Source organism: Macaca mulatta, chromosome 2 (genome assembly GCF_049350105.2).
Source record: "Macaca mulatta isolate MMU2019108-1 chromosome 2, T2T-MMU8v2.0, whole genome shotgun sequence".
NCBI classification, from domain to species: Eukaryota; Metazoa; Chordata; class Mammalia; order Primates; family Cercopithecidae; genus Macaca; species Macaca mulatta.
In genome coordinates this window covers 44,860,686-44,888,034 of record NC_133407.1, presented here as the reverse complement: position 1 = coordinate 44,888,034, position 27,349 = coordinate 44,860,686, and the positions used below count along the sequence as shown (strand labels likewise).

Sequence of the window (27,349 nt, the reverse complement as noted above, 5' to 3'; positions counted from 1 at the left end):
ACAAACAAAAAACACGAAAAAACAAAACAAAAAGCATTAGATCTAGATTATTAATTCAACCTTGCACATAGGCTTTAAAACAATCCTAAAATTTTCTCTAGTCTTCAAACATTCCCATACTTAATATATCACACATGTACATATAATACATATTATATGTATATAATATACAACACATACATATTATATATGTATTGCATGTACACATGTGCTATATTAAATATGGAAATGTTTAATATATCCCATATGTAATATATACATATGTACATGTGTATGCATGTATATATATTTATTTAAACTAACGATACTTTAAGTACTAAAATAATCAACAAATAAGTTTAAGAAACTCAGTTTAAAACTGTACTTAAAAATATTTAACACATATACTTACATATTTCATGCAATTATAAACAGAGTTCAGTGGTTTTGAAATAGATGAGACTATGTTCAATGGTAAGTCACATCACTTAAATAGCAAGTAAAGAATAATCTTAGAATTAGTCTAAGGTAGAAAAAAAACAGGACTACAATGAGAGATGAGGGAAAAGTAACATCGGAGCTAATCTCTGACCCTTGCTCCAATACACTAAGAGTTTTAAAAGAGTTATTCAGGATATTTAGACTAAGATTAGGTGTAAACAAAAGAAATCATTAGAAAAAATTGTTCTTCTAGGAAAAAAAACGGTTGAGGAAATTAGTTCAGTTTGGCTGGTGATACAGCTCAGAAGTCTATACAGTGAGCAAGGATCTAGATAAGGGTGCTTCCATCTCGGCATTATTGGCATTTTGGGCTAATTCTCTGTTGTGGGGGTTGTCCTATGCACTGTAGGATGTTTAGCAACATCCCTGGCCTCTACTCACAGTACCCTCTCCAGCTGTAACAACCAAAAATATTTCCAGATGCTGCCATATGACCCAGTGGTTGAAAACCGCTGCTCTAGAGAGAAACCTGCTAGACTCCCACCTTCCTGGCCTGATTCCCCACTCTCCTGCCCTCTAAATCCCGCTCCTCTAGGACTGAACCTTCTTCTCTAGGTAGAACCTTCCTTTCTCTGTCATCTCTAGCAGTTAGTTTACAGTTTTTCGAATTACAGACACTGAAGTTCTGCACATTACTATTTCTTACTTTTCTAAGAATTACCAGCATCTGAGGACAAGGGTCATGTCCAATCACCAAGGGAGAGCTGGCATTTAAAGACTGTTTAGGCCGGGTGTGGTGGCTCACCCCTGTAATCCCAGCACTTTGGGAGGCCGAGGTGGGTGGATCACCTGAGGTCAGGAGTTCGAGACCAGCCTGGCCAACGTGGTGAAACCCCTTCTCTACTAAAAACACAAAATTAGCCAGGCGTGGTGGTGCATGTCTGTAATCCCAGCTACCTGGGAGGCTGAGGCAGGACAATCGCTTGAACCCAGGAGGCGGAGATTGCAGTGAGCCGAGATCATACCATTGCACTCCAGCCTGGACAACAAGAGCAAAACTCTGTCTCAAAAAAAAAAAAAAAAAAAAAAAAAAGTCATAACGGCAAGATAATTACCTGGGCTAGGAATCTGGTCACGGTATTTCGGAACCTCATCATTGAGAGTCTGAAGCATAACCCACATCGTGAATGAGAAGAGTGCAGCCAGGAACCCATAAAAAACTAGGTAGAAGAGTAAGATCAAACCTGTAAAAGAAAATAAAATGTATGAAATGTGCACGCATGTGTGTGTATATACATGTTTGGCCAGGTTAAAGAACAAACCAACTATTCTTGCAAGGGTATGATCCCAAGCTTTGCCATGCACATAGCCAAATATCCTCATATTCAGGACACATAAATTTGCCCAAGCAAGGGGTATTTCAGCAGGCAGCACCCACCCATCCCATGATCCCTCCTTTCCTCTGGTATTTCCAAGTTAAAGCAGCTTCCACCATTCATACTCTGGTTCAAAATCAAAGCTTTAAAATTCCAGCACATAGGGGAATGTTTCCCAAAATGAAGTTGATGCCCTCTAAAAAGATAAAAGATGGTTTTAGGTAAACAAAACCCCCAATATTTACATGTTCCTTTAAGTGGCAAATATAAAAGAATTAGTACATGAAACCCATATTTCACAGACAGTAATTATTTGCTTAAATTTAAGTTTTAAAAAGTGAGTTGATGGCTCACACCTGTAATCCCAGCACTTCGAGAGGCTGAGATGGGAGGGTCGCCTGAGCCCAGGAGTTGGGACCAGGCCAGGCAACACTTTGTCTTTACAAAAAATTAAGTGCTCACTTAGGCAGCACATATACTAACAGCGGAACGATACAGAGAAGATTAGCACGGCCCTCGTGCCAGGATGACATGCAAATTTGTGAGTCGTTCCATATTTTAAAATTTTACATATATATATTTTAAAAACTGAGTTCATTGAAAGAATATCAGGAAATATGCAGAGAAGGCAAACTCATGAAGATAGCATTCAATGAATAAAGTTTAGGACACACTGGTCAAATGGAAGGGCTCGTGCAGAAGTGAAAAAAGAACAAGGCCAGAAACAAGCCCTCTGATCAACGGAATTTCACAGCTCTACTGCCAAGCACAATGCAAGATTTGGGAGACACACGTTTCAACATTAAGGGCTTAATCTTTTTCCTTTCACAATTTGGGAACACTAAGATAGATCTATCCTGAACCAGTGACTTATTTTGGGAACACTTAAAATCAATTATTTTTCTCAAATGTCTATATTCAAAGTTCTAACACCAGAAGTGGCTGCCGACAAGTATATTAGAATACATTGGTAAAGTCACTTGTATTTCAATGTTTAAAAACTGATCAAAGATTTCTGTAATAATACATTTCTGAATATATTCTTTCCCGCCCCCCGGGGAGTGGTTCCACAACTTTCTTCTGATTCTCAAAACACCCCATGACCCCAAAACAGATTGTACCGAAAGCCAGGTAACTTTTATTTCTCAACTGCATGGCAGGAATCTCCCCCAGCCCCAAGCAATTTCATTTTATAATTTAGACTAGCATTCTACCCCTCCCCCACAATTACCAGGTGGCCAAAATAAGGATGGAGAGGACAGAAGAGAGGAGAACAGGATGTCACCTTCAGACAGCATCACTTCCCTACCACATACTGCGATCCTGTTGCAGAAAAAGAAAAGGAAGAGCAATCTCAAAGAAGTAATCAGTTTGCTATAGAGGGAAATGAAACACACAGAAAGCCCACAGGCCAGTTTAATAAGATACTGATCTTATTAAAGATAAGATCTTATTAAAGATCTTATAAGATCTTTTAGATCCAGGTATTTGCAGGAATGAAGGGATAAAATCCTCTACACCAGGGATGACAGAAACATAAATGTAATGAGTGTGGCTGTATTCCAATAAAGTTTTGCTTACAAAAATAGGCAGATTGGGGCCACAGTAGTTTGTTGACCCATGCAGTTGACACTAAAGTGGAGATGTCTGAAACAAAAGTGCTAAGAGTTTATTTAGCAGTGTTTTTAAGTCATCTTAAAATATTCTTATCACAATACTGTTTTGAACATTTTGATTTTAAATTTCTAGGAAAATAATGTAAATTATATTTACAAAATAGTTACAAACAAATATATAGCAGATATGAACAAACTGTCTCCAAATCTGCTTTCTAAAGAACTATTACACAATGAAAATAATGAGTATAAAGAATTACGTTCATACAATATGTACACAAATTAATAGCTATGTCCCAAATCTAATGCCATATACTAGTGGCCATTAGAAACAAGTAAAAAAGTTATTTCCAGCACTAAAGTGAATTTTCCTTACTTGAACAAGATCCTTCTGCCAAGAACCAAACCTAATTTTTAAAAACTTAAACTAGTTAGTCTCACATATAAATATGATACTTTATCAACTACCTCTTCCCCCACTAAGAGAAAAAATACCAGAAAATAAAAACAGAAGTTGTAAATTGCTACTCTTACCCAGGTGTAAAATGTCAGTTAAGTTAGTTACTCAGAAGTAGTTTGCTGATGGGGATCTAAAGGGTGGCGTCCTAACTTGGTCATGGATAGTGTTCATGGAACCTGTTCAATGTGCCATGCCCGCCTCAGTGCTACTTGATGTAAGCAGAAAACAGCAAACACAGCCTAAATAGTGCCTATCATATTACTAATGTTCCCTAGTCAGTTTAAAATCTTTCAAGAAATTTCCTTAAGTCATTATCCAACTAAAGAAACTAACATGGGCCAGGCACAGTGGCTCACGCCTGTAATCCCAGCACTTTGGGGGGCCAAGGTGGGCAGATCAGTTGAGGTCAGGAGTTCAAGACCAGCCTGGCCAACATGGTGAAACCCCGTCTCTACTAAAAATACAAAAAATTAGCTGGACATGGTGGTGCATGCCTACAGTCCCAGCTACTTGGGAGGCTGAGGCGGGATGATCACTTGAGCCCGGAAGGCAGAGGCTGCAGTGCACTAAAAATTATGCCATTGCACTCCAGCCTGGGCGACAGAATGAGACTCCATCTCAAAAACCAAACTAAAAAAAAAACAAACTAACTAACATGGACTTAAATGATGAAGAAACATCAGTATTTTATTTATTTGAGATGGAGTTTCACTCTTGTTGCCCAGGATGGAGAGCAGTGGTACAATCTTGGCTCACTGTGACCTCTGCCTCCCGGTTCAAGTGATTCTCCTGCTTCAGCCTCCCAAGTAGCTGGATTTACAGGCGCCTGCCACCGCTCCTGGCTAATTTTTGTATTTTTAGAAGAGACGGGGTTTCACCATGTTGGCCATGGCCAGGCTGGTCTCAAACTCCTGACCTCAAGTGATCCACCCAGCTTGTCCTCCCAAAGTTTTAAAAGTTCTTTATATATAGGTGCAAGCCCCTTATCAAATATATAATGTGCAATTATTTTCTCCCATTCCACGAGTTATCCTTTTACTTTCGTAATAATGTTATTTAAGCAAAAAAGCTATTAATTTTGATGAAGTACCACTTATCTATTTTTTCTTTGGTTGCTTGTGCTTTTAGTGGCATATCTAAAATAACACTGACTAATCCAAGGTCATAAAGACTTGCGTCTATGTTTACTTCTAAGAATTTCATAAATTAGCTCTCAAGTTTGGGTCTTTTATTCATTTTGAGTTAATTTTTGTATACAGTTTAAGGTAGGGGTCCACCTTCATTGTTCTGCATGGAAATATCCAGTTGTCCCAGTACTGTTTAAAAAACCATTTGTTGGCCAGGCACAGTGGCTCATGCCTATAATCCCAGCACTTTGAGAGGCCAAAGCAAGCAGATCACCTGAGGTCAGGAGTTCAAGACCAGACTGGCCAACATGGTGAAAACTGGTCTCTACTAAAAATATGAAAATTAGCTGGGCGTGGTGGCATGCACCTGTAATCCTAGCTACTAGGGAAGCTGAGGTGGGAGAATCGCTTGAGTCCGGGAGGGCAGAGATTGCAGTGAGCCAAGATTGTGCCATTGCACTCCAGTCTGGGTGACAGAGTGAGACTCTGTCTCAAAACAAAAAACAAAAACCGAAACCCAATGAACATGTACTGTTTTAATAAAATGTATGCAGATATATTTATGTATACACACATTCTCACATTTTATATAATTAAAATTATTGTAATATAAAAAGATTAAACAAGATTAAATAACCTGCCTAAGATTAACCTACCAGTAAAAGAAACAGACCAGTATCTCTCCATGTGGTACCTTACCTGGCCTGCTCTCCCAGGGAGTCTCAAGCTCTATTGTCTTTTCTAATTAAAACTCCCATTCTCCAAATAAAAATGTCTCATTCAAATAGTCTGTGTTATTCAGGGTGATAGACACTCACATGTGAATAATATCTGCTGCTTCTCTACAAGAGTTCAGTTATTACAAATGACAGACACGTAAACAATGAATTATAGATACTGGATGCTAGGAAAAAAACAGAAAAAGAATCCTCTCTAGCACGGAGAGGAAGAAAAGGGACATCAGAGAAGGCCACCCAGAAATAAGGTAGTTGGTTCACCAAAGATGGAGAGGAGGGAGCTCTGGGTCAAAGACTAGGTTATGAGATGCAGTACCAGAGCAGGAGCAGTCAGATGAGCACAGCTTTGCTTCTCTCAGTATGCATGAGTCCCTGGTGCCAAGCAACTAGGAACAGTAGCAGCAGCATCTGCTTGAAGTAGGAACAGGGAGCTTGGGTGCTTGGGCTGAAAAAGTGGGCAATGTTCTGAAAGGGTTGGTGAAAGGTTAAAGGAGCAGACAGCCTCCACACCCAGGCTGCTCTTGGCTCTACAGGCTACCTCCATCCCCGAATGTTGTAACAGGAAAGTCTAAACACACAGAAGAGGAGCACGAAACCAGTTATTATCACACATTCAAGATACAACTAATCCATAAAGAAAAGTACGAAACTCAACGAAGACAGCAATACCTGAAAACACTGGGCCGTATCAGCAAATAGAACAAAGAAAAATAAGCATAATTAAAACCATAGAAGGTGAAGGATAATTTTCAAAAATCAGGTATCATATTCTGATTATTGAAATAAAAAACTTAGTAGAGAAGCTTAACTGAAGAAGAATCAAACTACAGAAGAACCCAGACAGTTACTAAAATGAAAAAGCAAACCAAAGACTGGGAAAAAATATTTGCAAAACATAAAATAAATGCCTCACTCATATCTAGAATATACAAAGAACTTTTACAACAAAACATATTATTTTATTTTAGAGACAGGGTCTCGTTCTGCTGCCCAAGCTGGAGTGCAGTGGCACAATCACAGCTCACTGCAGCCTCAAACTCCTGGGCTCAAGCAATCCTCCTGCCCCAGCCTCCCCAGTAGCTAGGACTATAGGCACATACCACCATGCCCAGCTAATTAAAAACAAATTCTTCTTCTGTAGAGAAGGGGGGGTCTTCAAAAAAAAATTTTTTTTTTGTAATTTTACTAGAGATGGGGTTTCACCATATTGGCCAGGCTGTTCTTGAACTCCTGACTTCAAGTGATCCTCCTGCCTCGGCCTCCCAAACTGCTGGGATTACAGGCATGAACCATCATGCCCAGCCGAGAAGGGGATCTTGCTCTGTTGTCCAGTCTGCTCTCAAACTCCTGGGCTTAAGTGATCCTCCAGCCCTGGCCTCCCAAAGTGCTGGGGTTACAGGTGTGAGCCAATGCGCCCAGTCCAAGACACATTTTTTGAAACAGGTAAAAGATCTGAACAGAAACTTCCCCAAGATACAAGGATTGCAAAAATAAGCCCATAAAAAGGGTGTTCCAAATCATTAGTCACCAGGAAAGGGCAAATCAAAGCTATAATGAGCTACCACTACATACCCACCAGAATGCTAGAAATTTTAAAGACTGACCATACCATGTAATGACCCAGAAGTGGAATAACTGAAACTCTCACATCCTGCTGGTGGGAATGTTTTTTGTTTGTTTGTTTTTTAAAGAAAAGAAAAAGTTTGACAATCTTTTGAAAAGTTAGCAACACGCACACCTACCAAAAGATCCAGCCAATCTACTCCTAGATATCTACCCAAGAAAAATAAAAGCACATGTTCACACAGCAGGGAAACGTGAATGTTCAGACACTTTATTTGTAATCACTGAAAACTGCAAACAACCCAAATATCCACCAACAGATGAATTAATAAATTTGGCTATATCCATACAATGCAATACTATTCAGCAATAAGAACTCTGGATACACATGGAAACATAGATGGATCTCAAAATAATTATGCTAAAGAAAAAAGAGGCGGGGCACAGTGGCTCATGCCTGTAATCCCAGTACTTTGAGAGGCCGAGGCAGGCGGATCACCTGAGATCAGGAGTTCAAGACCAGCCTGGCCAACATGGTGAAACCCGGTCTCTACTAAAAATACAAAAAGTTAGCCAGGTGTGGTAGCAGGCAGCTGTAATCCTAGCTACTTGGGAGGCTAAGGCAGGAGAATTGCTTGAATGCAGGAGGCGGAGGTTGCAGCGAGCTGAGATCGTGCCACTGCACTCCAGCCCGGGCGATGGTGTGAGACTCCGTCTTAAAAAAAAAAAAAAAAGAAAGAAAAGAAAAAGAAAGAAAAAAGAGACAATAACATGCACATGACCTGTCATCTTCTATGACAGTCGGACCCTCCCCCCCAAAAAAACATACTGCATGATTCCACATACAGACATACACCATGAAACATTTCAGTCAGTGACAGACTGCATACACAACAATAGTCCCATTAAGCTCATAATAAAGCTGAAAAATTCCTATGGCCTAGTGATGTCGCAACACAATGCATTACTCACGTGTTTGTAGCAATGCTGGTATAAACAAACCTACCAGTCACATAAAAGTGTAGTACGTAACAACAATGTACAATGCATAATACTTAATAATGATAATAAACTGCTATGGGTTTATGTATTTACTATGCTATACTTTTTATTGTTATTTTACAGTGTGCTCCTTCTACTTACAAAGTTAACTGTAAAAAGCCTCAGGCAATCTTTCAGGAGGTATCTAGAAGAAGGCACTGTCATCGCAGAGGACATCTCCGTATGTGTTGCCGCCCCTGAAGACCTTCCAGTGGGGCAAGATATGAAGGTGGAAGATGGTGATACTGATGATCCTGACTCTGTGTAGGTCTAGGCTAATGTGCATGTTTGTGTCTTAGTTTTTAACAAAACAGTTTAAAAAGTTAAAAAAAACTTTTAAATAGATAAAAGGTTATAGAATAAGGATATAAAGAAAATCTTTTTGTGCAGCTGTACAGTATGTTTGTGCTTTAAAAGCTAAGTGTTATTAAAAGTATATAAAGTCACTGGGTATGGAGGCTCACACCTGCAATCCCATAGCTTTGCGAGGCTGAGGTGGGAAGATCACTTAAAGCCAGGAGTTCGAGACCAGCCTGGGTAACATAGCAAGACCCCATCTCAATTAAAAAAAAAAAAGTTGTAAAACATTACAGTAAGATAAGGTTATTACTGAAGTAAAAAAAATTTTAATAAATTTAGTGTAGCCTAAGTGTACGGTGTTTATAAAGTCTACAGTAGTGTACAGTAATGTTCTAGGCCTTCACATTCACTCACCACTCACTCACTGCAACTGCAGTCCTGCCAAGCTCCATTCAAGGTCAGTGCCCTATATAGGCATACTATTTTTTATGTTTACATGGCATTTTTACTATACCTTTTCTATGCTGAGATATGTTTATAGACAAATACCATGGTGTTACAACTGCCGACAGTATTCATCCAGTAAAATGTTGTACAAGTTTGTAGCTAGGAGCAACAGTCTATACCATATGGCCTATACGTGTAGTGTGCTATGCCATCTAGATTTGTGCAAGTCCACTTTATAATACAATGAAATCAATGAAAACAGCTAAGCATATTTCTCAGAAGGCATGACTGTATTTAACACAGAGTGTCAAAAAGCAGATTTACTTTTGCTTGGAGCCTGGAGAGTTAAGAACAGAGATGGGTTACAAAGGGCCAAGAGGAAATATTTGGGGTGATAAATGTTCATTATCTTGATTACAGTGGTAGTTTAATGCATATAGCATATGCACACACATACACATGAGTGTATGCCAAAACTATGTACACTTCAAATACGTGCAGTTTATTGTATGTTAATTACACCTCAATAAAGCTGTTAAAGACAAAAATTTAACCTCAGGAGAACTGGTCAAGTTGAAGAAAAATTCAGTGAGCTAAAGATCAAGTCAGGTATTCTATAACACTGGGCTAACAGAGAGGGAGTATATGAAAAATTGTTGAGACACTGGGGAGAGAACCAGAAATACAAACAAATCTAATAGGAACTCCACAGGAAAAGAGGGTGGGGCAAGAACTCTCAAAGAAATAACAAGCTTGTGTCTAGATTGGAAATGTTAAAAAAATACTGGAAAACGGCCGGGCGCGGTGGCTCAAGCCTGTAATCCCAGCACCTTGGGAGGCCGAGGCGGGTGGATCACGAGGTCAGGAGATCGAGACTATCCTGGCTAACATGGTGAAACCCCGTCTCTACTAAAAAAATACAAAAAAAACTAGCCGGGCGTGGTGGCGGGCGCCTGTAGTCTCAGCTACTTGGGAGGCTGAGGCGGGAGAATGGCGTGAACCCGGGAGGCGGAGCTTGCAGTGAGCCGAGATCACGCCACTGCACTCCAGCCTGGGAGACACAGCGAGACTCCGTCTCAAAAAAAAAAAAAAAAAAAAAAAATACTGGAAAACATCCTATACCTCGACACTAAAAGGTAAAATTTTAGAACGTCAAGAATAAAGAGAGCTGGGTGTAGTGGCTCAGCCTGTAACCTCAGCACTTTGGGAGGCTGAAGGGGGCAGAAGCTTGAGATCAGGAGCTTGAGACCAGCTTGGCCAACATGGTGAAACCCCATCTCTACTAAAAACACAAAAATTAGTCGGGTGTGGTGGTGCACGCCTGTAATCCCAGCTACTTGGGAGGCTGAGGCAGGAGAATCGCTTTAACCTGAGAGGTGGAAGCTTGTGGAGGCTGCAATGAACCAACGGCACCACTGTACTCCAGCCTGGGTGAAAATATAATAATAATGATAAGGCAAAGAGGAAAACTACGTAAGGCAATGGTGAGCAGGGATCTGCTAAGATTTACTGGTAACATCTAAATAAGATGTTTTGATTGCTTTTCCTTATCAATTCTGAGGAATAATTAGCATATAGTAAGTTTCCTCTATTTCAGGTATACAATTCCACTGAGTTTTGACTGTTGTAAAATCTGTGCAGCTACCACTCCACTGAAGATATAGAACATTACCATCACATCCAAAATGCTCCTTTTCACCCTTCACCAGGCAGCCAATGATTTTGTCACTGTATTTGTATTTTACATAAGGCTAAAGTTTTAAATTTGTTTATATTCGATAACTTTTTTTTGAGACAGCCTCATTGTCACCTAGGCTGCAGTGCAGTGGCTCAATCTCCACTTGCTGCAACCTCTGCCTCCCAGTTCAAGCGATACTTGTGCCTCAGCCTCCCGAGTAGCTGGCATTACAGGTGTGCGTCATTGCGCCTGGCCTACATTCAAGAACAATTTGTAATTAAAATGTCAATAATATGGCAGGAATGATTTAAAAGTCGTGAAACAATAAAGGACATTATCACAGTCAGTTAAAAAATCCACTTAATGCTGTTATAGAAAACAACCTAAAATTAAAACACCAATGGTTGAAATAAACAAGAAAATAAAATAGGTCTTGGCTAACAAAAGGAAATGCAGATATGGCATTATTACTGTATGCAAACTAGAATTCAAGTAAAAAAGCATTTGCAAGGGTGAAGATACTGTGTGTTTAATAAAAGTAAATAAAAACACATCAAGAAGATACAGGGTAACAGCCATGAACCTCTGTGATGCTAAGTGGCTTCAAATGATTAAAGCAAAAGCAGAGTTACAAAATTCACCACAATCATGACCAGAGATGTCAACATACCTCTCCAGAAACCCACAGACTGAGTAAAGAATAACAAAAAGGGCAATATGTATTTTTAAAACACAACAGATACCTAGTATATGTAGAATTTTGTAGTCACCAAGAAATGTACTCTCTACAAACTTGGAACACTGCCCCCAAACTGACCATGACTTACATTACAAAACCAAAACACAATTCAAAACTAAAAAACACTTAAAAAAAAAAAAAAAAGAGGCCACATTCTCTAACATCTCAAAATACATTAGAAATTAACAATACAAATTTAGAAAATTGTGTCTTAATCCTTGAATTAAAAAGACAATAAAAACAAATATCCAAAAATTCAAAATAATGTAATCAGAGCAGAACTCAAAGTAAAACCCATAGCCTTAGACGCATTCATTAAAACATCATTAAAATACACGACTAACAAAAAAGCCAGATTTTTAGCTCAAGACTAAAATAAATCCAAAGAAAGTAGGAGAGATTTAAGATAAAAACACAAGTTAATGGACACAAAATATAATGAAAAACCACACCAAAACCATTCAATAAATTTAAATAAATCAATTTGATCAAAAGTGTTTTCAATTAGTAAATGTGAAAACAGATGAAATACAAAATATTTTCGGAAAATTAAAAGGTTCAAACCATAAATTTTTACAAAAAAGAGCTTTACCCCAGTAAGAGACACCAAGTCCAAATGACTTTAGTTGGTTCTCTCAAAATGGAAAGAATAGAATATTTTCCATACATAAACTATTCTTTTTGTACGCTCTGTAAGTTACCTTAGTGGTTTTTATAAGGCTCACACTAGTTGGATACTAAAACTGAACAGATAGTATTGACACAAAATTTACACATGTATTTTACTTTACAATCACGAATATAGAGTCTAAATACTATATAGTGTGATGATACACAGAAATCAAGATACAGATAAACAAAACAATATCCTAAAGAGAATCCATATAAAACAGAATTTTTCATTTAACAGAGTTGCCAACTCAAATCGGTGGGGAAATGATGGATTATATAATATATAGGCATAAGTGATTAAGAAAAGCCCACAGAAGACTGTTACATCTGTGATAATGTTCATTTAAAACCATTACAATTTAAAAAATAAACCAAAATAAGAGTTAAGAGACAACAGAGCAAAAAGAGTCCATAAAGAATATTTACAAGTATAATAAAGGCTTTATTATTCAAAGTGTATCAAAATTTCCTTTAACCAGTAAGAACATAACACAGGCTAGAGGGCCGTGACCCACCCCTGTGATCCCAGCACTTTGGGAGGCTGAGGCAGGCAGATCGCTTCAGCTCAGGAGTTTGAGACCAGACTGGACAACATGGCGAAACGCAGTCTCTACTAAAAGTACAAAAATTAGGTGGGTGTGGTGGCTCACGCCTATAATCCCAGCACTTTGGAAGGCTGAGGTGGGCAGATCACTTGAGGTCAAGAGTTTGAGACCAGCCTGGCCAACATGGTGAAACCCCATCTCTACTAAAAATATAAAAATTAGCCAGGTGTAGTGGCAGGCACCTGTAATCCCAGTTACTTGGGAGGCTGAGGCAGGAGAATCGCTTGAACCCAGGAGGCGGAGGTTGCAGTGAGCCAAAATCATGCCACTGCAGTCCTGCCTGGGTGATACAGCAAGACTCCATCTCAAACAAAACAAAACAAAACAAAAACCCACAAAAAACAAAAAAAAATCCAAAAATTAGCCAGGCATGGTGGCATACACAGGTAGTCCCAGCTACTCAGGAGGCTGAGGCGGGAGGATCGCTTGAGCCCAGGAGGGAGAGTGAGCCGAGGTCACGCCACTGCACTCCAGCTAGGGTCACCAGGCCACACCCTGTCTTAAAACAAAAAAACAAACAAAAAAACTCACAAAAGAAAAAATTTAGATTACAGGCATTTTTTAAAAATTAAAATTGTGCAAATATAAAAATATTGAAGAAATTAGAAATTAAACCAACCAGATACCAGCATCCTATCAAAACGGACAAAACTGTACAATATTTTTGTATGATTGTACAGTATTGTTATAATATCCAGTGCTTGAGAAGAAAAGGTACTTCTATCCACTGCTGGTGGCAGTACAAACTGGTACAGCTTTGTTGGAGAACAATATATACATATACGTATATGCACACACATATATGTATATATACGTGTGTGTGTGTGTACATATATATTTTTTTGAGATGGAGTCTCACTCTTGTTGCCCAAGCTGGAGTGCAGTGGTGCAGTCTTGGCTCACTGCAACCTCTGCCTCCTGGGTTCCAGCGATTCTCTTGCCTCAGCCTCCCAAGTAGCCGGGATTACAGGCACCCGCCACCATGCCCAGTTAATTTTTTATTTTTAGTAGAGATGGGGTTTCATCATGTTGGCCAGGCGGTCTTGAATTCCTGACCTCAGGTGATCCGCCTGCCTCGGCCTCCCAAAGTGCTAGGATCATGGGCATGAGCTATTGCGCCCACTCAGAACAGTATATTAATAAAAATAAATATATATTATAAACTGGCAATTCCATTTCTCAGTTTATTCTAGATAGAAAGTCACACTGCAGCAATTTTTAAGATAAAAATTGAAAACAATGTAAACATTCATCAGAAAGAAATATATATATTCTATAGCATAATCTCCACACTATGGAATATTATGTGATGATTTGTCTCTGTGCCCCACCCAAATCTCATCTCAAATTGTAATCCCCACATGTTGGGGCCTGGTGGGAGGTGACTGAATCATGGGAAGCCGACTTCTACCTTGCAGTTCTCGTGATGAATTCTCATGAGTTTGGTTGTTTGAAAGTGTGTGGCACTTCCCCTTTGGCTCTCTCCCTCTCTCCTGCCACCATGTAAGAATAAGAAGTGCCTTGCTTCCCCTTCACCTTCTGCCATGACTGTAAGTTTCCTGACGCCTCCCCAGCCATGTGGAACTGTGAGTGTATTTACTCGTCTCTTCTCATGCTGCTAATAAAGATATATCAGAGACTGGATAACTTATAAAGGAAAGAGGTTTAATTGACTCACAGTTCCACATGACTGGAGAGGCCTTACAATCATGGGGGAAAGTGAATGAGAAGCAAAGTCACATCTTACATAGCGGCAGGCAAGAGAGCATGTGCAGGGGAACTCCCATTTATAAAACCCACCAGATCTCATGAGACTTACTATCTCAAGAATAGCACAGGAAAGACCTGCCCCCATGATTCAATTACCGCCCACTGAGTTCCTCCCATGGCATGTGTGGATTATGGGAGCTACAATTCAAGATGAGATTTGGGTGGGGACAGTCAAGCCATATCATGTGAGTTAATTAAACCTCTTTTCCTTATAAATTACCCAGTCTCAGGTAGTTCTTTGTTGGAATGTGAAAATGGACTAATACATTATGCTATGAAAAGGAATGACACAAACCTATATATACAGCCAAAACATATTAAGTGAAAAAAAAATCAAGTTCCAGAACATATGAGTGTCCTATTACTCATGTAAAGGTAGAAAAGAACCTACTTATTTCTACATACTCCACATATATACAGAAACATGTTTATATACATATATAAAACTGGTGCTGAAAAAAGGACTGACAGGAAACCTGACAGTCATCTGTAGGAAACACTCTGAGACTGGTGAAGGAGGTAGAGAGAAACACACGAAGTGTATTCATATTCTCCAACACTCAATTAGGAATGTTTACCCGTGCACAGAAAAGTTGAGTGAAACCTAAAAGTGAACACCCATAAACCATCAAGATTCTACATTTAACATTTTGCTGTATCTATCTCATTTCTTTTTTTATTATACTTTAAGTTCTAGGGTACATGTGCACAATGTGCAGGTTTGTTACATATGTATACATGTGCCATGTTGGTGTGCTGCACCCATTAACTCGTCATTTACATTAGGTATGTCTCCTAATGCTATCCCTCCCCACTACCCCCTCCCCACAATAGGACCTGGTGTGTGATGATCCCCTTCCTGTGTCCAAGTGATCTCATTGTTCAATTCCCACCTATTTATCTCATTTTTAAGATTCACTTCAAGTTGCAAACATCAGAGAACACTTCAGCATGCGTACTAACTAAAATTGAGAAAAAATGCATATTCAGTGAAATATACAAATCTCCAATATACCACTTAACGAGTTTTGGCAAATGCATTCACTTATGATCCAAAGCCCTATTCAAGATACAGAACACTTATCATCACCCTGAAAGTTCCCTCCCGTCCCTTCCTAGTCATTCTCCCTGTCCACTGCCCTAAAGGCAACCACCGTTCTGGGTTTTTTTTTCCAGCATAGGTAAGAATTGCTTATTTTAGAATTTCACATAAATAAAACCATATAGTATGTCCTCTCTTTGGTAAGGCTTTCGTTCCCAGTCAACCTGTGAGATTCATCACATTTTGTACATCAGTAGTTCATTCCTTTTTACCATTGAGCAGTATACCATTGTGTAGACATGCAAGTTTATCTATCGCCTAGCTGATAAAAACCTGAATTGTTCCAAGTCTGGAACTATTATGAATAGAGCTACTATGAATATTTTTGTACAAGAGTATTTTGTGAATGTATGTTTTCATTTCTCTTGGATAAAACACACCTAAGAGCAGAACTCCTGGCTCAGGGGGTGGGCATATATTTACCTTTTTAAGACACTGCCAGACCTTTATGGACATGCCACATATTACCTTTCAAAAACGATTTATACACTTAACAGGGGCTACCCAGGGAAGAAGCTGAGGATGATGGTGGACTTACTGATATTCACATCTGTACTGTAAAAACAATGGTGTTACTTTTGTTATATGAAAAGAACAAAGCCAAGAGTCCACATCCCATTTAAGACCAGTTCAGATTTCTTCAGTCAGACTAAAATGACCACTCACCAACTCTAACTTCTAAAGCAAACCACGGCTGCTGCTATTTTTGTAAACAAAATGCTAGCCATGCCCGTTAGTTCTATGGTCAATTTCAAGTGACAGTAGTGGAGTTGGGTAGTTGCAACAAACACCGTGTGGTCAGCAAAGCCTACAATAACACGGTCCTTTGAAGCTTGCTGCCTCCCATTCTAAAGCATTTATATAAGTAGGCTTTGTTTGTAATTTCAAAGTTACATTTGAAACTATCTCATACAACTGTTTTTTCTTTTTTGGGGGGATATGGTCTCACTCAGTCATCCAGGCTGGAGTGCAGTGGCACAATCATGGCTCACTGCAGTCTCAACCTCCCAGGCTCAAGTAATTGTCCAGTCTCAACCTCCCGGTTTAAAAAATTAGCTGGCTGTGGTAGCACACATCTGGAACCAAAGATGTGCGCTACCACAGTCAGCTAATTTTTTAAATTATTTTTTGTAGAGATGGGGCCTCCCTATGTCATCCAGGCTGGTATTGAATTCCAGGACTGAAGTGGTCCTCCCATCCTGGCCTCCCAAAGTGCTGGGCTAAAAGGCATGAGTCACCATGCCTGTCTGAACTTTTTTCTTTTATAAAGGAAACAAGGCTAAGAGATCTTGAGTTATCTAAGCTTTAACAGAGATGTGGAACTAGAATTTAGGTCCATGAGTCCTATCTGGTCATATTCTCAGTATATTGGTGTACTTCTAAGATGCATCAAGTAAAAATATATAAGCCTACCAGTTCACTTTGTATTATGATGCCCTCTCTGGAAACTTCAAAAATTAATTAGAAATGTAGCAGAGCAGAGCCACTGTAAGCTGGGTGATAGAACTATGCCTTTATGTACAGATACAACATTTTCGACATTATAGGAAATAAGTGGTATTATTTCCACCTGAGCATATCAGGGAAGGCTTATGGCAGAGCCAGCACTGAAGCTAGGTCTGTGAAATAAGGAAGAATTCATGTGCACAGAATGAAGAGATGTGGGAAGGAACAGACAGGGGTGCCATACTAAGGGTCTCAGATACATCTATGTGGCTACAACATAGGGTGCATAATAGGGTGTAGGCGAGGTGGGAAATGATGGGTTATTTAAGGTTGGAAACAGCTCCACGCCCACATACAATAAACCTGGAATGCCAGGCTGTCCGGAACTTACCTAAACTTTCTGGAAGCAGCAGGGACCCAAACACAGTTTTGGGGTACAGAGGGTAATATGATCAAAGCTGCAGCTTTAGAAATAACCTGACAGCAGTGGGCTACACTGCTTAAGTCACAATGTTCTCACTGATTCTTTGGATCTTACTGGAGATGCACCAACAGTTAAGACCCACTTTCCCCAGGGTCACCAACACTACAGGGGTGTGGGGGTGTGTGTGTTTGTGTTTAAAGCAGCAGATAAAAGCTGAAAAGCCAATCATCTATTAGAAGCTGGAACAACTGTGAAAAAATTACAAAGATCTTCATCTGGTGCTTCAAGTTTTTTAATTAGAGAGTTTATAAGAAAAGGCACGCCCTGGCCGGGCATGGTAGCTCATGCCTGTAATCCCAGCACTTTGGGAGGCTGAGGCAGGCGGATCACCTGAGGTCAGGAGTTCGAGACCAGCCTGACCAATACGATGAAATCCCGTCTCTACTTAAAACACAAAAATTAGCCAGGCGTGGTGACATGTGCCTGTAATCCCAGCAACTTGGGAGACAGACAGGAGAATCACTTAAACCCGGGAGGCGGAGATTGCAGTGAGCCAAGATTGTGCCATTGCACTCCAGCCTGGGCAACAAGAGCAAAACTCCATCTGAAAAAAAAAAAAAAAAAAAAAAAGAAAAGGCACTACGGGATCCTGATAAAATGAGGACAAGGTTGGTGGGCGTGTTAATGAAATTTGGAACAGGTGGCTAGAATTATGAAGCTAGGAAAAATGAGCATCTCAGGTGTCCTCTGAATGTGTGTTTTGATGGGGGTAAAGAGAAAATGGTGACTAAGTCAAAGAAAATTAATTCCTAAAATAAGTGTAGTGCTAGTAATGGGGGTATGGGCCACAAAGATTCAAGATTCAAGCAATGTTACTGAATAGGACCGGCACAATTTGGCTAAGTCTGGAGCCTAGATGACAGGATAGTGAAGCTGTTTTTTAAAACTGCCAAAATAGGAGCAATACAGAACTTCAGTGGAGGAAGGGAAATGAGCTATGTACCAGATGATGTTATCTGGTATGAGTTAGTTAAGACATCTAAGCCTCACACTCAGATTTGTGGGATATGCAGAAAGCAACTGAGAATAAACAGGGGCCTGGAACCTGAGAGAGATGTCGACCAAGAAGTAAAATCTGTGTATGATCTTTGCAGTTGTTATATGACATTGCCAGGAAAGAAGAGGAGAAAACAAGGCCAAAGACAGCACCTGAGATATATACATTGTATTAGTCAGGGCCTAGAGGGACAGAACTAAATAGGAGATATGTATATATCTCCTTGAGGAGCAAGGAGAGCCAGTCTGAGTCTCAAAACCAAAGAACATGGAGTCTGATGTTTGAGGGCAGGAAACATCCAGCACGGAAGAAAGATGAAGGCTAGGAGGCTAGGCCAGTTTTTCTGCCAGCTTTATATTCGCTAGCAGCTGATTAGATGGTGCCCACCCAATTAAGGGTGGGTCTGCCTTTCCCAGCCCACTGACTCAAATGTTAATCTCCTTTGGCAACACCCTCACAGACACACGCAGGATCAATACTCTTTCCTTCAACCCAATCAAGTTGACACTCAATAATATTAACCATCACAAACATTTAGAAGACAGGAAGAGCAAACAGGGAGGAATCAGGAAAGGAATGGTTAGAAAGCTAGGGAGTGGGAGCAGGAGTATGTAAAGGGCCACTTTTTTATAAGCCAGATACTGCTAACATGCTAAAACCAAAAGAAAAGTACCCCATGCCTTGCAGGAAGGTCACTTCCGAAGTCGTATCTTACCCACCGCCCCAGCAAAATCCTGAGAAGTCACAAATAAGAGCAAGTTCCACAAATGAGTCAGTAACAAAGTTTAAACAGGTATGTGGGAGGTTATTGCATTAAAAAAATTTTTCAGAAATATTATCAGTAATAGCACCCCATCAGGGAAGAAGGGCACTACTGAATAAACTCCCATTAAATTTGAGAGCAGGTAAGTTAAAAGACAAAAAGACTTTATGAGGGTCTCATAAAAGCAGTATAAGAAGCTGAAAAGAGCAATAAAGCAGGAAGCAAACCTAAATAAAATTTTGCCCTGGTTCTGTCACTATTATCAGTTGCACAATCCAGGCATGTCACAAACTCAGGTGAGTCTCCAATAAGAAAGTTAAGTGGAAAAATCAGTAAGCTTCTTTTGAACACTGAACTTCCATGAAAACCCATCAGTACTCTAGCCAAAGAAAAAGGAAAATGCCCCAAAATTAAGGGGACGATTATACTATGGTACGCCAGACGCTGTGAAGACGTTAAAAACAATACTGCAGAAGACTAACTTCATGGAAACATTCACACTACTGCTCATTCATTCAACCAGTTTGTATTACATTCCTAGTAAGTGCTAGAACAGGCCAGGGGTTAGAGAATCCAAGAGGAATAAGACACGAATAAGATTATAGTCTAGTAAACAGGCAACGACAACAACATATAAAGTTACAAATGCTATGATAGAAAAAGCTTTTATTTATTTTATTTTATTGAATCTTAACCTTTCTTTTAGATAGGCTAACTCTGTCACCCAGGCTGGAATGCAGTGGCACAACTACAGCTCACTGTAGCCTCGACCTCCTGGACTCAGGTGATCCTCCCACCTCAGCCTCCCGTGTAGCTCAACTACAGGTCATCATCAAAGTCTGATTGCAAACATTCACTACGTGACCACACCTGGCTAATTTTTTGTATTTTTAGTAGTGGCAGGGTTTCACCATGTTGCCCAGGCCAATTTCTAACTCCTGGCCACAAGTGATCCGCCCACCTCAGCTTCCTAAAGTGCTGGGATTACAGGCAAGAGCCACTGCACCCTGCCTTACTGCAAAGAGGAGTTCAAAGACGTTTTCTGGAGATCAGACTATCAAAGCTGACATCTGAGTAGCCAGACCAACGTGGAATAAGGGGATGAGAGGCCCCGAAGCTAGGAAACGGCCCAGAAGGGGTAGGAAATAACGATGTGGAACGGTAGAGAAAGATGACAGGAGAGAAGTAAGCCACTGAGATTTTAAAGAGTTTGTATGTCACGCTAAGGAGCCCTTGAGACCACCACAGATTTACATGAAGACATAACTATGAAACATCCAACTGGAGATTTCTGATAGGCAAGTGGTTATAACATTAAAAAGTCATATGAGGCTGGGCGCGGTGGCTCACGCCTGTAATCCTAGCACGTTGGGAGGCCAAGGCCTGCGGATCACCTGAGGTCGGGAGTTTGAGACCAGCCTGACCAACATGGAGAAACCCCATTTCTACTAAAAACACAAAAATTAGCTGGGCGTGGTGGCACATGCCTGTAATCCCAGCTACTTGGGAGGCTGAGACAGGAGAATCGCTTGAATCCGGGAGGCAGAGGTTGCAGTGAGCTGAGATCGCACCATTGCACTCCAGCCTGGGCAACAAGAGCGAAACTCCGTCTCAAAAAAAAAAAAAATCATGATTAGATATGCAGCTTTGGGAGTCCCAACAGAGATAGTAACTAAGCCACCAGACCAGAGAAATTTAGATAAATTCAACAGGAAGTGTATATGGTCACCACAAAGGTGACAGAGCTAAGGACACCTCCAGCACATCAACATTTAGGAAAAAGGCAGAGGAATAAAGACCATTCTCCTTAAATGTTAAATGATAAGATCAGGTATGTAATTATGCATTTTAAAACTTTATTCAGGTATGTTTTAAAAACTTATTTATACATAGGAAAAAGACATAAAATGTTAACAGTAGTTATATTAAGTGGTTAAAGATTACAGGTGACTTTTCTACAAAACCAACAGAATGAATGCAAAACTAGAAAATAATAAATTTATCTTTCAAGATTAAATGGGTGTTTCCTCCTATTTCACAATCAGTGTTAAATGACTGGTCCTTAATTAAATGATGACAAAATCATGTTAAAGTTGTTACTACAGATAGGAGGGCTTTTAAGACTTCTTTTAATAAAACTAGTTTAATTGTATAGATATAAATCCAAAAGTCAATTTCAAAGAAATCAAATTACATCAGGGGTGGGGAGAGGCTCTTTAATAATCTTAAAGCACTCGTACTACCATAATTACAATGGTATTATAACACAACACATAAACTTACCCTTTCTCTCCCTCCCACCACAGGACTACTTCCTGGACAATTCAGGAGGTACTTTCTCCTGCTAGATGATGGCTCAGTACCTGCCCTACTCTTCTGCTGCCATCACATGTACCATTGGCCTGCATTTATTTATTTATTTATTTATTTGAGAGGGAGTCTCGCTCTGTCGCCCAGGCTGGAGTGCAGTGGTGCAATCTCGGCTCACTGCAAGCTCCGCCTCCCGGGTTCACGCCATTCTCCTGCCTCAGCCTCCTGAGTAGCTGGGACTACAGGCGCCCGCTACCGCGCCCGGCTAATTTTTTGTATTTTTAGAGACGGGGTTTCACCGTGGTCTCGATCTCCTGACCTTGTGATCCACCCGCCTCGGCCTCCCAAAGTGTTGGGATTACAGGCGTGAGCCACTGCGCCCGGCCCTGGCCTGCATTTATAGCTGGCACACAGGGTAAGGTAAGTCCTGTTACTTTCCCAGTGATGCACATTTTTGTAAAGTTTGTAAAACTTCTATTTATGCCTGTGTTCCATTATTGGAACGTTAAGCATGTGGGAGTTATATCCTACTGCTCAACATCATTGCCAAGGTCTGATTGCAAAAATTCAAAAAATTGCAACCTCCAGCATAAATGGGTTAATGGCACACTCCACAGGACAAAGAACACCATCTTACAACAATTATGTGACAATGAAAAACAAACATCTGCCTTCTCCCCTACTGTCAGACGCCCCAGATGGGATGAAGTCTGATCTCCAAAGCAGAACAATTACTGAGCCATGACCCAGAAGTGACTGAGAAAATGGCTCTTCATGGACCTACAGTAAAAGAAAAGGCACACAAACAAAACATAGGTGCTAACAGTTTTGGTCCAGAATTCTGACCAGGATTGGAAGTCAGTGACTTGAGTTTTAAGTTAATGTTAATACAAAGCATTTACTGACAGACCACCTTAATAAAGATAATGAACCCCGAAGAAGCTCACAAGTAGATGTTATGAAATGACAACACATCATGGCATAGTTGGTTTTTCCTTTTTTTTTTTTTTGGAGACGGAGTCTCGCTCTTGTAGCTCAGGCTGCAGTGCAGTGGCGCGATCTCGGCTCACTGCAACCTCTGCCTCCTGGGTTCAAGCAATTCTCCTGCCTCAGCTTTCAGAGTAGTTGGGATTACAGGCGCCCACCACCATGCCGGGCTAATTTTTGTATTTTTAGTAGAGACGGATTTCGCCATGTTGGCCAGGCTGGTCTCAAACTCTGACCTCAGGTGATCTGCCTGCCTCGGCTTCCTAAGTGCTGGTATTACAGGCATGAGCCACCACATCCAGCCTTGTTTTGTTTTTTTAAAAAATCTCTGGCCCTGGAGTCTGAAGCCCCAAGGATTTCATCCCTAACTCCCTGAGTGAATTTTGGCAAATCACATGACCCACAGGTTTAATTTTGCCACCTACGAAACGAAGGCACTGGGCTAGATTAGTGGCTTTCAAGAGTTTCTGGACTATGAGCCAAAGTAACAAATACAGTTTACATTGGGGTATCTATATATGCAAAATACACAAAAGTTTCATGAACTAACACTTTTTTTTTTTTAAGCTAGAATAAATCTATTAGGTAAAATAAACATTTTTACTATTCTATTTCATCATTTAAAAAAATGTTAATAGCAACACATGGCCCACTACTAGTAGTTTCAATAACACTGGACAATCTATAAGCTTCATTAATTTGACTCTAATTGTATTCAATGAACTTAAGTTAATTAGTATTTTGCAACATCAGCCACTAGGTGCTCAATTTTCTTTGTCCTGTGTATTCATAAATGGCAACTATTTATTGCTGATGTATACTTACTTTTCATTTTGAAAAGCAGTGCTAAGTACACTTGGATCACCCAACTAGTTGGCTGTAGGTTACTGTGAAAATCACATGAGGTAACTTATGTATAAGCATTTTGAAACTGCTGTAACCACCTGTAAGATATTCGCCAAATACACAATAAAGCGGCCACTCAAAATCTTTATGTAGCTGTTTTAAATAAGGCAATGCAATGTAACATGCAACACTTTCACTTTATCCAAAATGTAAATAGCACAACTACCTTTTAAAGATGTGTGCTTTTTAACGTATCCAATGCACTTGGAGAGGAACCTCAGATCAAAATGAGACAAACATACTAAAGACTTAAATGTCTAAAAACAAAACCGGGAAACATCTTAAATGAATGATAAAATCCTGGGGGTAGACACACCAGGAGTCCTAGGAACTTTACAAGGTCAAAAAAGATGTAATTTTTTTTTTCTTCTACCCCCTACAACAAACACATAATCTTTTACCACCACCACCTACATAAAATTTGATTCAAAAAACAAAGTCAAAAAGACAACTAGAAAAAAAATTTACAAAATAACAAAAGGATGTTTTTCTTTATTAAAAAAAAAAAAAAAGCTGTTACCAAAAAATGTAAGATTTTTTTTTTTTTTGAGATTGAGTCTTGCTTTGTCACCCACGCTGGAGTGCAGTGCTGCAGATCTCAGCTCACTGCAACCTCCACCTCCTGGGTTCATGCAATTCTCCTGCCTCAGCCTCCCAAGTAGCTGAGGTTACAGGCAGGCGGCACCACAGCTGGCTAATATTATTATTATTTTTTTCTTTTTTCATTTTTAGTAGAGACAGGGTATCACCATGTTGGCCAGGCTGGTCTCGAACTCCTGACCTCAAGTGATCCACCCACCTCGGCCTCCCAAAGTGCTGGGATTACAGGTGTGAGCCACCGCACCCGGCCCAAAAAATTAAGGTTTTAAAAGAGATAACACAGGTAAAAATAGCCTCAGTGCTGATGAAGGTGTGAGACACCGCTACATACCGTTGGAAGTATAAATTGTTAGAAACTTCCTGGAAGGCATACGAAAACAAACTTTCAAAATGTAAAAAGTACATATGAATGGCCTAGATATCCCATCGGTATAAATATATACCAAGGAAATAAATTTGCAAAAATGTACATGAAAAGGGTGAATATAGGGAAACGTTTCTCTAAAAATAAATCTTTAGTAACATGGAAAGATGCCCACAATATACTCAGAATATGAAACAACACTTTATGATCCTTTTGTTAAAAGAAAAAAAAAAAAGCAAATATTACACACAATTCAGTAAGATATATACCAGAATGTTAACAGTATCTCTGAGGTATGATGAGATCCGGCAACAAGCCCCTACAGTCCCTTTGAGAGAATCAGAAAAGGAACCCCTCCTGGCAGACAGATGAGGCACAGAGCTCTCCAAACTGATCTTGTCTTTTCTTTGCAAGAATTAGAACAACGTGCCCCTTCTCTAGGCAGACCCAACCATGATCTAGGGTAGACAGCCTGGCAACCTGAATATGGATTTCGGCCTCCTCTCACGGCTCCCTCACATATCCTTAGAGGGATATCCGTATACTGGGACAGGATTATGGTAAATTTTCACCTATATATGCCATTCTTCATTGACTTACTATTATTACAATAAACAAAAAATTTACTGATAAGAGTAATACTTATCGATTTTGAAGAGATTGGCTTAATCCTTCCAAAATGAATCCCAACTTCACTTGTACTACTTTTACAGTCCTTACACATTGCCCTATACTTATTTGTGCACATGTTATCTATTTAAATGCACTGACCCAATAAAATAAAATCTCTACCCTAGGTCATATAATACAAAGGTTGAAGAGCACTGTCTGCAGTAAGAAATGTCATTCTAACACAAAGTGGAGTTACTTTGTTCTGGAAATGAGGAAGCACTGGGGAAGGGAGAAAGGGAGGAAGGTAGCCTATCAAAATTAATCCCTCTCCACCACTCAAAAGTTTCTTCAGCAAAAAGTTAGTACACTCTAGAAACAAGCAATGAAGCTTTATAAATGTTCTTTGTTCTTTTGTTCCCATGTAAGTCTGGATGCAAGATTTATTTCTTCATCACACTAGTGGGTTCCCAAAAGAAGACAGCAATTTAAATAAAAATCTTGAGTGATTACCATGCAGTTAGGCAAGGCATCTGTAAAATAATACAATCGCTGGACTAGGATTAAAGGAGAACTGGGTTCTTTTCTTGGCTTTGTGGCATATGTAATTTTACACAAGGCAAAAATCACAACCTCTCTAGGTCTCCTTTTTCTCATCTCTCTAACGTGGGGGTTGGGCTAAAAATCCTCCAAGGCCCCTTTCAGTTTGTGATAAGACTTCAAGTCGCCTTTTCACCCTGAAGGAGTCCACTTCAGTCCGCAGCAACAGTTTATTTTCTGAGTCACAGCTTATTTCTCCATGCTTATCCTAAAAATGCTGTGCCCAAACAGTTCTAAGCTCTCCAGATTTATTCTCACTCAGAAAGAAATGGTCTTTCAAGACACACTAACAAAAGATGTTTCAAAAAGATTTTAAAAAGGTAAAATTAGTTTACTTAAGTATAAAGGCCAAAAAAAAAAAAAAAAAAAAAAAAGCTCTAGCCTGCATTCAGATATTGATACAATTTTAGGAAAAAAAAAGGCACCCTAAAGCAACTCTACATGGTAGATGGTTTAAATACTTTAAAACAAAGAGCTCACGCATAGAAAAAAGCTGCTGACATACAACCATCACTCTCCTGTTTTGAAGACACAGGAAAAAAAAACAAAAACAAAAACCTGTGTTGTTCAGACAGGATTTACATTCCTCAAAGGAGCAAATTTGTAAGGAAGAAAATCTCTGTAATTAAAAAGGAATCCGGGAGGAAACAACCTTTTTATGGACCTTTTCACTGTCCAAATTCAAGTGCATTTTCTCGTACAATGTACTTCTGTGATTAACTCACCGCTACACGTTTAAGGAACCCACACCCACACTTAACACTCTGTCGCACTCTTCCGACCGGTCGGGGTGGCAGCGTGGACGAGTCACAAGATAGCGGCGGGAGTGGAAATTTCCTCTCCCCTGGAGTGGGGCAGGGTCTGGCTTCACCGAACCGCTCAGCGGGCCGGGCGCCTCCGCCAGGGCCTCTCGGGTCGGAGCGCTCCGTACAAAGGAGGCCCGGAGGCTCGGCTCCCGCACGCTCGGGGCCCGGCTCTGGGCAGGGGTCCCCGGCTTCCGGCGCCGCGCCGGGCGGGAGGCCCGGGCAGCACGTGCGCCCTGCTCCCGGCAGGGAGGCAGGAACCGGCGCGGCCAGGCCGGGCTGCCCGAGGGCCCCGCTGCTTCGGGAGCGAGCGACGGCCAGTCCGGCCGGCCCGGAGAGCAATGAATGGGGCCGCACTGCGCCGCCGCCGCCCGGGTTAGGGTCGAGCGGTCTGGGGCCCCGGCGTGGGGAGCCGCCTCCCGCCTTTCCGTTCCCACCCGACCGCGCCTGGCGCCCCCGGGACCGAGGCCGGCCCCGGACGCCCAGCTGCCGCCCGCTCACCCCAGCTCTTGGCGGTGCGCCCCAGGAACTCTCCGGTGGTCGGGTTGTAGATGAAGAGCTTCCACTCCGCCAGGCTCTGGTTGAGGGACTTCTTCTCGTTCTTCGTCATGGTGCGCGCGCGGACGGCGAGGGGAGCTGCGGCCGCGGGGATGGAGGCGGCGAGGGCAGCGGAGGCGCGTCCCGGCTCCGGCGGCGCAACCCGGAGACAGCAGGGGAGGGTGGGACGGCCGAGAACACCTCCTCGTTACTGGGAGTACTCGAGCCGACTGCGCCGCGCCGCGCCGGGCGGCCGCTTGGGCCGCGGGAGCCTGACGTCTCCGCCTGCC

At 40.9% G+C, this 27,349-nt stretch overlaps 1 protein-coding gene and 1 non-coding gene across 4 annotated transcripts in view; one reads left to right on the top strand and one right to left on the bottom strand.

Moving 5' to 3' along the window:
* ATP1B3 (ATPase Na+/K+ transporting subunit beta 3) overlaps positions 1-27,291 on the bottom strand; it is a 47,846-nt gene extending 20,555 nt beyond the window's left edge. Inside the window, exons 1-3 of one of the 3 annotated variants that reach the window (XM_077990937.1) lie at positions 27,024-27,291; positions 3,028-3,119; positions 1,536-1,664 (exon numbers count right to left, since the gene is read on the bottom strand). In XM_077990937.1, the coding sequence (XP_077847063.1) occupies positions 1,536-1,664; positions 3,028-3,094 (196 nt within the window). In that variant the 5' untranslated portion in view covers positions 3,095-3,119; positions 27,024-27,291. 3 annotated transcript variants of the gene reach the window in all.
* LOC114676499 (U6 spliceosomal RNA) lies at positions 2,251-2,357 on the top strand. The gene has a single exon (XR_003727571.1). It is a non-coding gene; the product is annotated as a U6 spliceosomal RNA (small nuclear RNA).
* Positions 27,292-27,349: the final 58 nt, after the last annotated feature.